General features: G+C 49.6%; 1 protein-coding gene and 1 long non-coding RNA gene across 2 annotated transcripts; both read right to left on the reverse strand.

Moving 5' to 3' along the window:
* Window positions 1-4,485: 4,485 nt before the first annotated feature.
* On the reverse strand, window positions 4,486-9,583 carry gnmt (glycine N-methyltransferase). The gene is made up of 6 exons (XM_023793720.2): window positions 9,207-9,583; window positions 7,895-8,022; window positions 7,687-7,800; window positions 7,421-7,563; window positions 6,876-7,000; window positions 4,486-6,215 (listed from the first exon to the last, which is right to left on the reverse strand). Exons 1-6 carry the CDS (start codon window positions 9,410-9,412, stop codon window positions 6,044-6,046), a joined length of 888 nt encoding a protein of 295 aa, XP_023649488.1. The 5' UTR covers window positions 9,413-9,583; the 3' UTR covers window positions 4,486-6,043.
* A 4,604-nt stretch (window positions 9,584-14,187) lies between these two features.
* Window positions 14,188-17,095, reverse strand: LOC111833878 (uncharacterized). Its single transcript, XR_002835859.2, has 3 exons — window positions 16,669-17,095; window positions 15,490-15,547; window positions 14,188-15,057 (listed from the first exon to the last, which is right to left on the reverse strand). It is a non-coding gene; the product is annotated as an uncharacterized lncRNA (long non-coding RNA).
* Window positions 17,096-18,100: the final 1,005 nt, after the last annotated feature.

Here is an 18,100-nt window from a genome sequence, read left to right on the forward strand (position 1 = left end):
AGCGGCATTGAAAACCACTGTAAGGTTATTCAAGAAGCGCTTGGTTTGTGTTGTGGATTCAGAACAGAGAGGGACTCCCTCAGATTGATGGGGGCAGGGGGGCAATAACATTTTCTACCCAGAAAAACTCTCTGCCAACTTATCAAGTGGTATTTAACACCCACACCACAAAACTGCTCAATTGAGCCCCTCCCAGACATCACAGTGTGTCTAGTGTGCTCACCCTCAAGACAGATCTCTCAGTTTGGGGGGGGGGCACTTTTCTCAGAAGTGCCATGCCTCACGTGGGCTTCAGCATCAAAGGGTCCTGAAGCCTCCCAAAAACAAACAAGGGTGGGCAGAAAAGAGTGGGGGGGGGGGGGGCTTTGTGCTGGCATTGGGTGGGGGGGGGGGTAGCTGGAAGACACAGCGGCCTCTGTTCTCTCCCTAAGTCCCTACCAGAGGGTTTTTTCAGCCCACCCCCCGTGAGATTGTGTGCCTGATACACCATTACCCCCCCCACCCCAGTTCACGGACCCCCCCACCCCCCGTTACTGTGGGAACAGCCCCTTCGGCCTGGATCCCATTGTTCCCCCTTGTAAACCTAGACGGGGGTATTTGGTATCTTACAGCTTTGCCTTCCAACTCACAGCCCGGCCAAACAGGGCGGTGGAAAATCCCCACGGCCGCTGCCCGCCGGAGTCTCTGTGGCGGTTCTGCGGGCCAGGGCTGCCGCCACCCCCCCCCCACCCCCACCCCCCACAGCAGCCATCCTGGTTCTCATCAGCGGACACAGAACACTAGCAGCACCAGCTGGAGGAGTGACGACCGGGAGGGGGCATTTAGCCAATGCACAGACATGCCAAGGACCTGGAAGGCGTCACACACACACACACACACACACACACACACGGGGACACTAACTCATTCAGACAGACACAGACGCTCGTGCAGAGACACGGAACAGATGGTCAGGTAGCCACACAATCACAGCAACATAATGACAAACGCCTGTAAAGAGCATCATGCTGCACAGCTAAAGTCCAGTCGGAATGGCAAGCACTTAAGGTTGGTTCATACTCCTCCGCACGTGCACCAGCGCACGTGTCCGCTTGAACATTTATGACGCGTTTGATCACTGTGCACCTCCGCAGACGAACGCCTTCTGCACTCCAAATTAGTGCAGACCCACAGCCCCGGACACAATGTGCACAATCAATTCACTGGTGTCCGCTTTAAATACCAACATGGATGCTCTGACAAGCGTTGGGGCAGTTTGCAAACCCGACAGACTATTTACAAGGTAACAAAACTGTTACATACATGTAAATGTGTGTGCGGGCAGAATTGTCTCGAAATGAAAATCTCATGCCAACCAGCTGACCAAAGTCTCAACCCTGTGAGCTGAGTCTCTGAATCTGTGAAACATAGAGAAACGGACGCAAACCTCACTTCTGTGGTACGTGTGCAGGGAAAATCAGAATAATAATATTATTATTCATAAAAATATAAATATAACGCAAAGTATGCGGCCTGACCGGAGAACTGTGAATGTTCCCATGTCCACATAGTCAGAGTGGATATGGGGGTGTGTTGTTCCTGGGGCCCCACTCAAAAAGTCACTATAGGGCCCTCCATCCCCCCTTAGTGTAGTGACTGTTTGTGGCCAACAGGGGGTCCCAAACCTCAGGGGCCCCACACAAATGCATGCTTTGAGTGGTGATAAATGGCTCTATTAGGGACACAGAGGGCACAAGAACGTCCGCGGTACGAGGAGACACTTTATGAGGGATTTTCATTTTAGTTTTAGTCAAACCAAATCATTATCATGTTTTGATATGAAAGTGAAAAATAAGAGTCCTGCAGAACAAGGTGCACTTTTCAGTGTAGAGAAATGTATACTGTGTCTTCCTCAAAACAGATAAGATCTTTAAATAACACACACATCACAGGGTCACAAACACATAATTTTACATTAAGGTAAGCTCCCTCTCTCTCCCCTCTCTCTCTCTCTCTCTCTCTTTCTCCTCTCACTCTGGCACACACACACCCACACACATACATATAGGTGAAGTTTACCTGCGGCTCTGGGCACTTCCCAAAAACATCAACAGTCAGAAAACTGACAATAAACAGGCAAAGCTTATTCTATTAATTTAGGCAGACAGCGAACACAGAAACAAAGGCAGGAAAGCCGGGCCACACACACATGCACACACACACACACATACACATGTACACACACACGAGGTATCTACATCTCCATTCATTTCTATGGGTATAACCCTAATATCAACACTAAGCCCCTACACAGTCCTAACCTGAACCATAAGTAACCAAACTAAATACTTTGGTATCTTTCAGCTTTTTAATGGCAAAATTCAGTTTTCCCTTGCGGGGACAGAAAAAAAATGGTCCCCACAATGTCACAATAAGTTTTTTATCACATTGTGGGGAGGTCCCCACAGTATAATATAAACATAACACAAACACGCTCACACACACGCACACTGATCTGTCCTTGGGAGACCCGTCATAAAGCAGGGGGGTAAACACAGCCGTGGAGGCAGGACTGTTTGCTGTGGCTGTGTCCCAGCGTACACATGCCCCCCCCCCCCCCCCGCCCCAGAGAGCACCGTTTAAGAAGCTGAAGGGGGAACGAGAGAAAGACAGGGTGTGGTTAGGCAAGGCTTCCTAAGAAGCCAGCAATTCTCATTCTCTTTGGCAACAATTTATAACACTTCAAACATTGCTGGGGGGGCAGGGGATTTGGCTGTGAGCCAGGCGGGGGGGCAGGGGGGGGGGCACCCAGGGGCTGTTAGGTACGGGCCACCACCCGCCCGGCATGGAGACTCACACGGATTCCGGAAGGAAAACAAACGGAGAGAGAGAGGAGATGGAGGTCCCGAACCCCCCCCCCCCCCCATGAGGAGCACAGCCAAGAACGCCGCTTGGGGGCCGCAATGAAACGCAGGGAGCCCGTCTTCCCTTCCCTTCCCCACCCCCCCCGTCTTCTTCTGCTACCAAACAGTGAGAGGTACAGAGCCCCCCCCCCCCCATTACCCAGACAGCATTTGGACGTCAGCAGGGCCCATGTGCGTGATGAACCCTCCCCCCCCCAGCCCAAACACACCGCAGAGTCAGTAGATTTGAAACACATTGCCACAGATCAGCAAACAGCACCCCACCGGGTCACATCTGCCAGGGCCCGGCTGCACGTCGAGCCAGAACCCACATCTGCTTCCCGTTTCGCGTGGGCACGGCCATCGGACACAGTGCACTGGGTTGCCAAAGCCCCCCAGGGATCCAGGGAGAGAATGAGACCCCCCCCGCCCCCGCACCATCTCCGGCCCAGTGCCTGCAATCTGGGCCCTGGCATCACACCAAGCTGCTCCCCCCCCCCGGCGACCGCCGCGCTCCACTCATGATATCATTAACGTCCTCCGCCCCACCCCCACCCGGCACTTTGATCTTTAGGGAATGCCAAATCCGGGTGACCCATTTCCGTGAGTCGGGCAAGCTCACCCATGAGTAGCGAGGGTCAACCCGCCATCCTCAGAACGGTAAGCGACCCACTGACAAGGAACACAAGGCTGGATTTTGAAGACGGTGCAATGGTGCCCCCTAGTGTTCATGTGTGGTGACATTTAAATTATACAAAGTTGAGACTGGCTGACTTGGAACAGTGTATAACTCTCCAGTATGTTTATTTATGACTTAATTTATGAGAAAAGTGTTGGGCAAGTACACTCCAGCTGATGACACTAAGGTTTTTGGAAGTTGCATCCTTTGCGGACCCCGGGCCCCGACACCCCGGCCCCGGTAGGTGTAAGCGAGGGGATGGCGTGTGACAGCCTGGCACCTGCCACCAGAACATGGGGCCGGAAACGGGGATCATCTGCCCCATTCCAGACAACACCTCTGCTTCCTCATCGTTAGTGGGGGGAGGGGGGTGCTTCGTCACGGCCCAGCAGTCCCACAGCTTCACCTCGTGGTGATCTGGAAACATGGATGCTGCTTGGCAACATGAGACAGGCAGGAAAGGCAGGGCAGGGGAAGCTTCCGGAAGGAAGCCACACTCCGCCTATATTTCCATGGCTGAGCGGAGGCCAGCCTGCTCATGGTGGCACCCGTGTGACAGATTGGAAGCTAATGTATGTATCCCCACGGTGTCCTCATGCACGGGTCCAGTGGGTTCTCCAGAAAGAGCTCACCAACGCTGTGCTCTAGGCACAAAGAGCTGTGGTCCAGACTATGTTCAGCACTCAGACAGCATTGCCACAGTCACATGGGATGACACACAGTGTCACAGGAGAACCTAGTGAAATCAAGGTCCAAATCAAGGTCCACCAATGGGAGAACCTAGTGAAATCAAGGTCCACCAATGGAAGAACCTAGTGAAATCAAGGTCCACCAATGGAAGAACCTATTGAAATCAAGGTCCACCAATGGGAGAACAGAACAGAAAGTGCAATTTCACAAAACACACAATCCAGACACACAGAGTCACTTTAGTTTGTCCTCGGCATTTATTTGCTTAAAATACCCCCAATCATGGGGCAAATTACAAATTTACAACTTGTTGAGCTGTCAGTGTGATGTCACTGGTAGCACCATCGGTCAATGATAAAAAAAACCGAAGGTTTAAGTGGTCAAACCGCATCAAATATGCTTCATAGCACCTTAAAGCTTTTTAAGCTCTTTAAAGCTGTCATTTTTTTGTTGTTGGTATCAACATTCAATATAAAAATCCACCTTTTTAATCACACAGCAACACTGTAAACATCCACTATACCTTAAGGCAGGGGTGTCGAACTCTAGTCCTGGAGGGCCGGAGCCCTGTGTAGCTTACTTCTTTCCCTGTTCCACCACAAATGATTCAGCTCCAGAGCTGTGTGTTAATTAGCACAAGGAGTTGAATCAGGTGTGTTAAATGCGGGGAAAACCCAAAAACTGCAGGGCTCCGGTCCTCCAGGACTGGAGTTTGACACCTGTGTGTTAAGGGCTCGAGAACAAGGAAAGACATTAAGTCAATTTTTATGTATAGAGTACTTTGATTATTACATAAACAAAGCGAAGTGACAGACAGACAAAGAGAGTTCATAGAAACTTAAACATAAAAAACATAAAAAGCTCATCCACACTCTCCTCGCAGTGACATCAGAAACCTATTCCGTAAATCAGCACTGAATCAGCAAGCAATTCTACTCATTTCCAGCAGATGGAGACAAAGCCCCACATTATCCCCCCAATTTCAGAATGAAATGTCCTATAGCCAGGTCGATGAACATGGTCAGGAACCGAGTCTTTACAGGAACACTGATGTTAAAGTGCGACCGGTATGAATGAAGTGGCCACCAACATCACCACTATGGTTCTAGAGCCCTGGCTCCGTGATCAGGTCGGTCAGTGGGCAATGAGACTTGTCTCTGCTAAGAGCTGCAGCACTACGTTCCTTTGGAGGATCAGAAAACCGGAATCCTCAGGTTATTCTGGGACACGTCAGTAGTTATTCCTGTAATCTCAGAAACTGGCCCTGGTACGATCACAGCTTGATCACGGCTTCAGCCAAACACACTAAACGTTTTTTCACCTTGCCAAGAGGACGGAGGCTCTTTGGGGTACCAGCGAGCACGTGACCGTCGTGCGATATCTGTGAGCGGGAGATTCAGGGGAACGTTACCGGTGTCTTACATAATGCCTCCCAGCAATTAAAAGGTAAAAATCTGTTGTTGTCTTGGAAAATCTAAAAGCAGCCTTTTAGATTAAAAGAAGGAGCAGAAGGTGAAGGTTAGAATAGAACAGCGTCTGAGGACCACTGGCTGGGAAGGAACATGTTTGTGAACATGTTGGAGTTCTACCCGGAAGGAGGAAAACCCCCCATTTGCGATTAAAGCTCTGAAATGATACAGGAGGAAGTAAACACCCCCCCCCCCCACTATCTCTACACAAGCAGGAGGGGGAGGCCGGCGTTTCGGGGATAAGGGTGGGATCCCTGAGGAAACATCTGGGCAGGTAGGGGGGAGACGATGGAGAGTCGGTGGGTGTAGCAGTGTGGAGGCCCCTAGGAGCTCCTCCTCACCACATGGATGAAGTAGCACGGTGCCTGTGTCTGGCCCGGCTCGTAGCTCTTGAAGTCGCCATACACGCTCTGCTCACACTTGCCCTCGAAGGCCCCTTTCAGTAGCTCCTTGAAGTTCTCCAGGCGGTGAGGGTAGTAAGAGAGGCGGAATTTGCTGCAGATAGACACCGACACGGCCTGAATTAACGGGAGGGAGAGCCACAGCCTGCACTGAGAGCTTCAGCAACACAGCTACACTCTCGAAATGAATCAGGCTCCATCATTTATTTTGTTAATGGGCAATTTAATCCAACCATCTTTCATTCCATCATCAGGGACACGGGGAGCCCTGGAGCCAATCCAGGGGAGGGGCAGCACACCCGCGCACACGCACACACACGCACAAACACACACACGCACAAACACGCACACACTATGGACACGTCTCTGGGCCGAGGCAGAAAAGCAGCACACTCAGAGGAACTCCCTCAACAGGCAGAGAGCAGGCACACTCAGGGGCGCAGGCAGGACTCGAACCCGACACCCTGCAAATAACAGTACTGCCTGCTGAGCCACGCCCATCAGATCGATTATCAATAATTATTCAAACCAACTGCAATGTCCTTGGTGCTAAATACAAAAGAATACAATGAGAAAATAACAATATTAGGAGCCATTTAAGGTGACAAAATTTACATTTGGATATCAGACATCCAACCCACACAGCCAAAATTGTAAAACGCCTCTCCCATTTCAGGGGCCTCCACCACTAATCCAGGATTTCCCCCCATGTCCGTCTGTCTGCCCGTGTCTGTGAGTATGTCTGTCTATCTACCTCAGCTCAGGTGAGCTTCCCTGACCAGCCTCCAGAGGTACTTGTATCGTGTAGTCCAGTGTGATCATGTGAGGCTTGTTGTTCACCCACAGCACCGACGTGGAGATGTCCTTGGTCAGGTCACTCTGTAACAGACACACAGAACCATGGGAAAAACACACAGCCTCCTCCCACTGTTCTGTGCTCCCCGAAAGACAAACAATGGCACTTAATCCAGCCCTGGAGGACACACACTCCCTCCCAGCTGTCTTGACGTCCTGCGTCCATGTGAGGTTTGCCTTGGGGCCTTTCTGCAGTGAGCATCACATGTGAATTATGCTTGAAGGCAACTGTTTCATGGTTATCCTTCTTTTTTGTTCTGAAGGTAAATGAATGTTTCTACACACAGTGAGCACAGATGTTATGAGTTTGAGGACAACATGGTTTCAGTTTCAGATCTCAAAACAGGAAGTGACATCACCATGCTGAGAGAGATACTTTTCTAAAGCATTCATACATAATCATGTATCCATCGCACGCTGCCTCCTCAGCCCCGAGCCCCACACCTGGTAGTAGATGTTCTTTCCCTGGGGGGCCCTCCCAGTCTCCAGGATGTAGTCATAGTTCCGATGGTCGATGATGAGGATTCCGCCAGGCTTCACCATACTGGCGATGTTCTGAAGAGCCAGCTTTTGGTCGCTCTGGTCCCCTGTTTAGGGAGAGGATGTTTGTCAGCAGAGACAGGGCAGCGATCTGCAGCCCTGTGGGGTTAGGGGGGTGCAAAAACACCACATGGATGCAGCCGACCCCCCGATCCGGCATCTTCCCTCACCTTTGAAATCTGGCAAGTGGGCGAAGGAGTTTCCCAGGCAGATGACAGCATCAAAGCCGCTGCCCGGCTTCTGCACATCCTGCGGCAGCGTCAGCCAATTGGCCTCCTCGATCACTGGGGGACCACCAAAACGTTCACACCCTTATACCATTGGTCAAAAACAGGGAAGGTGATTTCCCTATTGGTCAAAGGCAGGGATAGGTCTTACCCCACTGGTCAAAGGCAGGTTCTTTCCTTCTCTCCCAGCGCGCCTTGAGGGCGTATTTCAGCATCTTGTCACTGGCATCCACACTCACCATGTTGAAGCCTTCTTCCACAAGCATGATGGAGTCGACACTGAATAGAGACACAGACACACACGCGTCACACTTCTGTGGCTGCTTCAGTGCGATGCACTCCATGGAGTAAGGAAACATAATTCCCTCAAAAAATAAAACATGACCGTCATTTCAGGCAGCCTGACCCAACATATCAGAAGCACAAAGGCTTTAGCCAGTTATTCCGTCTGACCTTTCATGTCGGGTGAGACGCGGGTCAGAGGAAAGAGCAGACGACTCTTTGCTGATTTCACATCTTCTCTTCCAAAATTCCCCTGGAGGCCCTCAGCCAGCTGTCGCAGCGAACAGAACGGCTGCTAAAATTAAACTGGCCCTGTCACTCTATCCTCCACCCTGGTGCCTGGAAAAGGAATTTTCTCCAAGCATTTCAGAGAATGACGGCAGCCATGGTGGGGCACTATACCCCCGGCCACAAGAGCACCTCCCGTCACAGCCTGGGGCAAATACGGGAAGGCTGGGGCTGTTTCTATACCCCCCATGCACCACACAGCACTTCAGGTAATCAGCTCATTTTAGCAGAGAGGCCTGCGATTCTCTACCGAAGCTACCTGATTGCTACAATTACAATGGCCACCTGAAGAGGGCAGTAGAAGGACAACCTGGCGAGCCTGAAGGCTGGTATTTCATCATTCCCACATTGCTGGGCAGTTAAGGACCTTCTGGGGAAGTCAAGGCGTCAGGTGTCACGGTGCTCAACTGTCAGACGGCCACGCCCCATACCACCCCCAACACTAAATTCACGGAATGTGGCACAAGCTGCTGTACCGGTTCTACCGTCCGATAAAAAGCAATCGGCTTTTAACTTCGTTCATAACAGTCGCATCTATACCTACACTTCCTGGAAAAACAGCACACAGATCTTTCAATAATTTTTTCATTTACACGATATATCAACAAAACGAGCTGGATGCGTATATACAAAATGGGTATTTAAAAAATACACAAACGTGTATATACATATATATAAGAAGAGAGTAAGGACCTTAATATTTATATTCATGCGTTGGTCCAGAGTGACAATAACGTGCTGACAGTATGCAGGATAAGGGATTATTACTGTATTTCAAATGAACGATAAACGCAGCACCAGACTCCGCTCTGTCCAGGATCGAGGCTTTATTGTTCCGGTAGGCGAGGCTCTGCCAGCGCCCCCAGCAGCGTATCACACGGGGAGAAGCATACCCTGTGCCACAGGCCACATCCAGCACCCGCTGGCAGTTGTGCTGCCTGAGCAGCGACAGCACCCAGCTCTTGTACTCCTCCGTGCGGCTGCGGGTGTCCCCGATGTACATCTGCCAGACTTTGGCCGCCTTGCCGTCGGCGTACTGGTCCGGCAGCCCCACGGCAGCCACGCCGAGCGAGCGTGTTCGGTACACGCTGTCCACCATGCCTGCGACACCTGCCCCTTCAAGCACAAGCAGGAATAAAAGGTACTGCTGAGCAAACGGTAGGTCCCTTTGCCTAAAACACTGAAAGCGAGGACGTCTAGCCCGGCACCTACGCTATCCACCGCTGACGTATTTATATACCTACAACACTCCCAGCTAAATATTCCGCAGTCGATGTTATGCTTTATTCTGAACACGCCCAGGGAGGAGAACTTTGGCCCAATCATCAGCCGGAGCTGGATGACGCCTACTTTCCTATTGGCTCAGACAGTCAACAAAAGGCCCCGCCCTCTGGGGGCGGAAACATGTGTGCAGACGCCCCAGTAGGTGAAAGTGGAGTCTGGACTGGGCTGTTAATATGTGTGTCGCTTATCCTCGACCGATCTGTAAGATCAGCGTTCAGACGAGCCGGATAGCGACACGAATCGAAATGCGTGGGTTTAATATTAAAAGGGTCGGCTTATCAAAAGGGAAAAGTTGTCGTGACTTGCACTTTTGATCACCGGAAGTAATCGTTTGTTTCTAGCTTTTTTAAGTAATGTGTCGCTCCATTTAAGATTTAGTGTGCACTTCCCACCCACCAGTAAACACCACGTACCCCGTCTTGTGGGGCCGGTACCAAGCACCACCGAGCGGACGTAGTGGCTTAGCTGTGGGTAGCACGGCTCCGCGGGTACTAAGCTGAGTGAGGTCTCAGGCTGCCGCTGGCTATTAACCGAGATCGATCTGCTCTTGGAACCTCCGCCACTGGTGCTACGGTAGTGGCCGGCGAGCCCTAAGGGGATTACGCCGTAGGTTTCCGGTGGCCCTTATCACAGACAGCCTTGACCACGATACAGGTTAATGAGAAAAAGCGCAGAATCCACAGCTGGTCCTGTAAAAAACCACCGTGTACTCCAGCTTCTGACCAAAGTGTGCATTAGAGTGTACCGCTTCACCAGGTCTTTCTGTTTTTAACTGATTATTTAAAGATTGTCTCATTTTATAGCCTAACTAAGGTTTTAAAGCGGTATTTACATTTCCGGTGCAAAAAAAGAAAATCTAAGCAAGTATAATTTTCTTATATTTAGACTAAATTCTAATTTCATTAATAAACTAATAGCATATCGTATGAATAAAATACATTTGCATATATTGTCTTATTTTATGACATCTTACCAAGTACAATTTTCTTACTGCAGTGCCAGATAATTTTGCTAGTTTCAGGATGTCTTGTCTCTCAACAGAAAGTTTATCTTAAAGTTGAAAGGCCATTTTTTGTGCAGTAGGCCTATATTGCAGATGAAGTCCTTCCATTTTCTTTCTTTCTTTCTAAAGAAAAAGATGGGGGGTGCACACCAAAAAAGAAACACTTCAAACAAAAATGTTTGATTTCTAGATCATTTGTGTTTAAATGTATTATTTTGAGTTATATTAAAAACGTTTTATCGCTCGATCCTTGTGTGTTGTTTCTGTATTTGCCTTTTACTGGTTTTGTGAAATCCCACTTGAGTGATGGTAAGCGTGACTAACAGGCCATGGTCAGCGTGACTTGGCACGGCCGGGACGAGCCCTTTGCTGCTGAATGCCGCCCCCATCGCCGCATGTGACCAAGCAGGAATTCAAGAGACTTTTCTGTACACCTATAGAAGTCTCGAACAAACAGGGGAACTGGCTGCTATAGCCACGACCCTGTTTACGTAAATTCAGTTTACAGTGTAACTACTCGAGGACATCTGAACTGTACTGGGAAAGTGATTATTTATTAACACTTTGAACTGAGTCGTACTGATCACTAAGTTTTAAAAGCTTGGCTGGATTCCCCCGACATGGCGGAGGCTCAAACTTAAGTGCTCACCAGGATTTGACCTCCGTCTCAATAAACGACAGTCTGACCGTGTTTCTCGGGAATGTGTTTGGCAATATAATGGCCTAATTGTGTTGAAAAACTGGTAAGGGGCTCAGTACATTCTTATTGCCATAAAGCGTAACAGAGGCAAACCGGCAGAGAGCCGACAGATAAACACTTTATACGAGAACTTTATATAGTAATAACTAAACCAGCATCTAATTTCCTAATTTATGACACGCATATTAATTTTATAGTTGTGCCGCCGATAGAAGCATTTGATTGGTCCAGAGAGCTGCCAGTCATCTTAGTATAAAGTCCAGCCCCGTATCTCCGTGTCTATTAATTGACCAGAGGAGCTGTAAACGTTTCCATAGATGTTTCAGCCAGAAAGTGTAAAGATAAGGACTGATAGATGTACTTTTAGATTATACCTATTTGTCTATGACAAACATTAGCTTAAGTAAGGAGAATTGCTGAATTTGAAGTCTTCAAATATCCTCTTCTTTCCTCACTGCTAACCCTCCACATCAAAAAAGTTCTGTCACAGAAGGTTATAGGATCAGGCCCAAAGAAGGACCCTTCTGTTGTACTTTTGATCAGGATACCTAGCATCAATAATCGCAGTGCTGAGGTAGCACCTTAAGGGATGTTTGCTTGTTTGAGGTTTCCAGCTCTGTCAGAATGAGGCTGGCTGTCACACATCGGCATTGGAGGAATGATTACGGGAAATCCCACCTCCTTACAACAAATTTGGCTTCTACCAAATACAGTCCATTTACCCCAGAAAACTTAATCTGTTGGGATATTTTACTTACATTTCAAAAGCATAAATATGGGTAGTTCTGCAGTTTAGGGGACTGTTCAAATAGACCCCTACAGTTTCAGGGCTCCACATAGTTTCAAGCCAAATAATAAGTTCTAGAAGTTACACTTCATCAGTCTGACATAGGCAGATTTCCTGAGCGAGGCCCTTGACCCCCAGCTCCGGGGGGGGGGGGGGGGCTGCATGCTAGCTGACCGGCTGCTGTGCCCCCAGGCTTTGCTCTGGGGGGTACAGCAACTTTATTTATAACGCACTTTTCACACAATGAAGTTGACCAAAGTGCTACAAGTGCATCAGAATAAGAATAAAAGCCAAAAACAAACTAAAAATCAGATCTAAAATACATTAAAATTAAAATAAATAAAATAAAAATAAAACAAATAAAAAATGTCAACATGTCATGCTGTATCAAAGGCCAAAGTGAACAAATGTGTTTTGAGAAGTGATTTAAAAACAAATGGAGAGGATGCTTGTCTGACATATAAAGGCAGCTCATTCCACAATTGAGGTGCTACCACCGCAAAGGCCCGATCCCCTCAGCTTCTGACTAGTCCTGGGCACACTCAGAAGGAGCTGGTCAGCCAACCTGAGGAACCGAGAAGGTGTATATGGATGGAGGAGCTCAGAGAGGTACAGAGGGGCAACACCAGGCAGTCACTTATAAACAAATAAAAGCAATTTAAATTGGATCCTAAAATGCACAGGCAGCCAGTGAAGAGAACGTAGAACCGGGGTGACATGCTCATATTTGCGAGTGCCAGTTAAAAGACGTGCAGCAGCATTTTGCAGTCGAGAAATAGGAGGACTGACTCACCCCAGAATAAAGTGCATTGCAGTTATCAAGCCGAGTGCTTACAAAGGCATGGATTACTGTTTCAAAGTGCTGTCGTGCAAGAAAGTGCTTAATTTTGGCCAGCTGCCTCAGGTGAAAGAAGCTAGATCTAATCACTGACCGAATCTGGCTTTCAAGCTTTAATTCAGGATCCATTTTAAAACCCAAATTTACAATCTCCGGTTTGCAGAATCATTTCAGAGTTTTTAAATCGACAGATTGCCAGCAGAACCAGGTCCAAACACCATCACCTAAGTCTTCAAATCATTAAAACAAAGAAAAATTAACGCCATCCAAGATTTGATAACCTCCAAACATGTTAGCAGAGAGTTCACAGACAGCCCATCCTTCCTTTTAAGGGGAACATACTGTAGATCTGGCAGTCATATGCGTAACAGTGAAAGGAGACACCATGTCTCCTGAGAATTGAGCACAGGGGAAGCAGATAAAGAGAAAACAAAATTGGGCCCAAGATGGAACGTTGCGGGACTCCATGAGACAGTGGAGCGCAGGAGAACTCACAATTACCTAAACGAACCAAAAACGTTTGATCTTTTAAGTAAGACCTAAACCATTTCAAAGCCACACCTATTATGCCAACACAATGTTCCAAACGCGAGATTAAAATCTCATGGTCGACAGTATCAAATGCAGCACTTAAATCGAGTATGTGAGTATTAAATCGAGACACCTGCATATGTGTCTGTGTGTTCATGGAGTGCAAGGTGGGGTAGGGGAAGAGTGAATTTACCCACGGGGACTGACTAATTTGATCATTTTCCACCAGTAGAGGTCAACCTCTCCACATACGCGGAGAATTTGGTTTAAGCACCTCCACTGACATTGAGCGGCTGTGCCAGCAGATGGCGCCACCGCTGCATGATCATAGGCAGCCTTAACGTGAACAGGTGCTGGGAAACGTTCCGTTCACGGAAGGGGTGTGTGTGTGTGTGTGTGTGTGTGTGTGTGTGTTGGAACCTGAGGGTTCAGAGCACTAAGCACTACATCACCTACTGGCCCATATGTGAACTGGGTACGCAGTACACAAGGTCAGCTGTCTGGCCATGAGCAGGAGTGGGAAGGCAAGGTGTAAACTAGAGGTCAGAGGGCTCAATGGGGGGGGGGGGGGGGGGGGGCGTAAGGGGAGAGTTTTGTGAAAACTGAAACGGCTCATCATGTGAAGTCAGTCCTAACGATCAGAGGCAGATCTGCACATACCGTCCGAAACAGCGAGTTCCCACTAACAATAAATAGCTGACCCCCCCCCCCCCCAGGCTAAAACGCTGTGTTTCACTGGGGGCTGCATCGCTTTAGCCAATGGGGCCGCTCGACCGTGACTGTGTAACTACAGCTGTGGCTGAGGGCAGGGTGACCTGTTAGTGCGTGTGGATAGGACGCTGTGTGTGTGCGTGACACACTGTGCCCCGTGTTTACAAGCAGGAGGGCACCAGCAGGCAGGGGGGCAGGGAAGGCGACGTGGTACTTTACAAGACTCTCACCCTGAGGCCGTCGTAAGTGATTTAATACGTAACGAGCTTCGGGCCACGCCTTCCTCTGAGACCACCTTCCTCGGGGACTGATGGGGCTGGTCGTGGTCGCCATGGCGAACTGGGTAAAGTCTCCAGCTGCAGATGGGCTAAGCACATGCCTGACTGCCAGGTAACATCCATGTTAAGGCCAAAGCACCTTCTCTGCTAGTATCTTGTGTCGGTTGCTGCTGTACACGCTAAGTCCGGCCCCCACCTATGTCGCTACTGCTCAAGATCTGGGGGGCGGGAGGGGTTACCCTAAACTCGACTAGCTCGGCAGACTTCTGGCAAATTCCTCAACCGACTGTCTGCACCAAACACAAACTCTGTTGACCTGACAGATGGTTTACATGGCTCATATACTCCCCCACCCCAACTTGCACCCCCACAATTCCTCGAAATCCACCTTTAATCACTTTTCTTGACACATACCTGTGCGACAAAAGGTACCGACGAAGAAAAAGACAAACCCGGAACATTCCATGACCGAAAGGCAGCTAAAGGCCTGCGGCTGCAGCCTGTCATTCCGATCGGCTGGCGATGGCTGTCAATCAGTGGCCGGCTGATCGTCACACGCTGCTGTCAAGTGAGCTTCTCGTCACCCTGCAGGTCGTCAGTCAATGCCTGCAACTGATGGCAGAAAAACAAATATCACTCACAGACACACTGTACTGTCACCACACAATGAATGAGTCATTAGTAATGACCTGGAGGAGAGATTCTGCAGCACACAGAGTTCTCTCTGAATCACCAAAGCTCTCTTTGAAGTGTGGGAAAAAATTTTATCTGTTGCATTTTTGTGAGACTTGAATTCCTTCATGCTTCTGAGGGTAACACTGTACAGTCTACCAAAACATAAGGTGCTTTATCTCGAGCAATAAAGGAAAAAGTGTGAAAGCTCTCGGCAAATTAACTTCGGCACCCTGTCTTCGATCTGCGCTCAGCGAGCGGGGATTAAAGCAGCCGTGACCTCATGGCTCTCGAGGTCACACAGCCTGTCCCCCAGCTCACCGACATCGTCACCCAGGTCACATGCACCTGATCCTTAAAAACAACACAGACCTCATAACCAGCAGCTGTCTTCGCCTCTACATGCGCATGGTCATCCAAGGTTGGCCTCCTGTTGGGAACAAACAGTTACTACAGTGGGGGGGGGGGGGGGGGGGGGGTGCTCCTTTTCTTATCTGCAGTCACTCTCCTTAGCGGAAGTGCTTGGATAAGAAAAGGCAAAAGTCTAAATGGAGAATAGGCAGAGAGTATAAAATCCATTTCAGTCCCCTGTTTGACTTCCGGCGGAGGTTCCCATGAGTCTCACACCATTCCGGAAAGGAGGAGCCGCCTCCCCGCTGAAGCCAACCATTACCGGCCCGAGCCCACGCGGCTCCCTAGGCCAGCTGCACTGCTGGCGCCCCCTTGTGACGCAAAGTGAAACTGGCTTGTTAATTCGGCATCCTCCAGAAGATGGTACCAGCTGTCCTGTCAGCATGATGTCAGCGGGTTTCCCTCTGAGGACGCACAGGTCAGCAGAGATGACTGCAGCCATGGGCGTGGCCTCACTGTGGCGTTACCGTGGTGTCGCCGTGGCGAGGGCGTCACAGCTGCCTTATCCTTCTTCCTCGCGTACAGTTCGGAAGGCGGGGTGGCTTTCTGACGTCGTTTTGCTGATTTCCGCCAGTCAGCAGAACATCTGCACAGTCCCCGTTTGCCAATCAGCAAGTTACGTGTGAATGGTGTGTTTGCCGGTGTCTGGGATTGTTGGGATATCAGTTTTTCTCATAGAGATGAATGGAGAGTCCCCACAAAGATATGAATGCATACATGTGTGAGTGAGTGTGAGTGTGTGTGTCTGTCTGTCTGGTATGTGTATCTCTGTGTGTGTGTGTGTGTGTGTGTGCCCTGTGACGGCTTGGGGCCCCAGCCGGTGTTAATCCCCCTCCCAAGCCTGTTGTTTCTGGGATGGGCTCCCTGCACAGGAAGACGGAGGGAGATCAACTTGGCGAGGAATGGAGAGGCTGGAAGTCCTAAGGGAGATAGTGGCGAGAGACGGGGGCGCCTGGGGAAGCCGACCCAGGATAAGGCAGCTTAAAACGCAGAGCAGCGTTAGCAGAAGGGCCCCAGGGTCCCATGCTGACAGCATCCCTCCCCAGGCACTGAGAGAAGCACTGGGGGCATCAGAGACGGCGAGAGCAGACGGAGCTGCCAGAAGGCCACCCCCCTCCCAGATCCTGTCAGGGGACATACCTGCTAGCTGACTGGCTGCGCCATCTCTGTCTCTGCCAGCCGCCGACGTTTCCCGTGGGAGGGCCAGACAGCAGCAGGAGCGCATGGAGTCTCTGTACGGTGAGACTCAGGGGCTCGTCCTCCTCCCGCCGCCGCCTGTCCACTTAGCGCGCCTAGCAGTGAGTGGCGGAGCAGCACTGCATGGCGTCAGCTTGTTCAGTCAGGAACACTCTGCTCTTCCAGCCCTCAACCTCCCCCCCCCCCCCAGGGTGCGGCGCAGGGCTGAGCTGGAGGTCCTGGCCGACATTCGCCTCAGCTTCCTCAGAAACGTACTGTGAGCTCTGTCGCCGCGGCGGGTCTCAGTTTGGCGGGGAGGGGGCATGCGGTGCCGCTCGCCCCTGTGTACCGCTCAGACACCCAAGCCCGCCCTGGCCAGCGGCCGCTCCTCTTCATCACCTTATCTTGACACTTTTTCTAGAAGCTGTTAAAAAAATACCTTTTTTTTAATCCTGTTGATCATACATCTGCTGCCTGCCTGCCCCCCCCCCCCCCCCCCACCATGTAGGGAACTATTTTACCTGTCATGTTCATCTGCTGGGTCCCATGGGGTGTCCCATAATGGGGGGCGGAGGGGAGAAGGTCACAGGCTACGTCAGCTTTCTTTGAGACACAGAACACCTATAATTTCCAAGAAAACTGAGGCAATTAGCCATTGGCTATTAAATATCACTCATACAATTATGATCATCCCACCCTGGGCTGTTCCCTGCCTTGCGCCTGCAGCCTCCTGAATAGGGTAAGCAGGTGCAGAAAATGCATAGATGAATATATGATTATATAAATATCTCATCCATTACTATCTCTCTCTCTGTACTCATATTTTTGAGGGGATCGTATATTCATCTCTATGGGAAAACATCTAATCCCCACAATGACGACCTTAACCACAAGTAACCAAACAAAATACAAGACTTTTGGCATTTTTTGTTTTTTGATTGCAGTCACAGATTTTTATAAAATTCAATTTCCCCTTGTAGGGACCCCACAACGTCAAAATAACAGATTCTTATCACATTGTGGGGACTAAACGTCTACCTGGACCAACCACACACACACACACACACACACTCACACCACACAGACATAGACAGACACACACACACACACACAGACAGACAGACACACACACAACATTTTCTCCAGTGGATCCTTGCTCAGCAGCTCATCATAACCATCACTGGCTGGGCTATTTGTCATCTCTGGACAACACAAATTTACATAGATATTGAGATTACATCTGCGACAAAAGAGAAAACATTTATTTTTTCTTATCCCTATATAGTGTGAGTGTACTTGTATCAGTGTACTTGTAGTGCTTTGTGTGCTTTGCCGATACTGTTCTTATGGTCATGTCAAGCCTATTGAATGATTTACCTTGAGCTGGCTAGTTAGG

Source organism: Paramormyrops kingsleyae, chromosome 14 (genome assembly GCF_048594095.1).
Source record: "Paramormyrops kingsleyae isolate MSU_618 chromosome 14, PKINGS_0.4, whole genome shotgun sequence".
In the NCBI taxonomy this organism is placed as follows: Eukaryota; Metazoa; Chordata; class Actinopteri; order Osteoglossiformes; family Mormyridae; genus Paramormyrops; species Paramormyrops kingsleyae.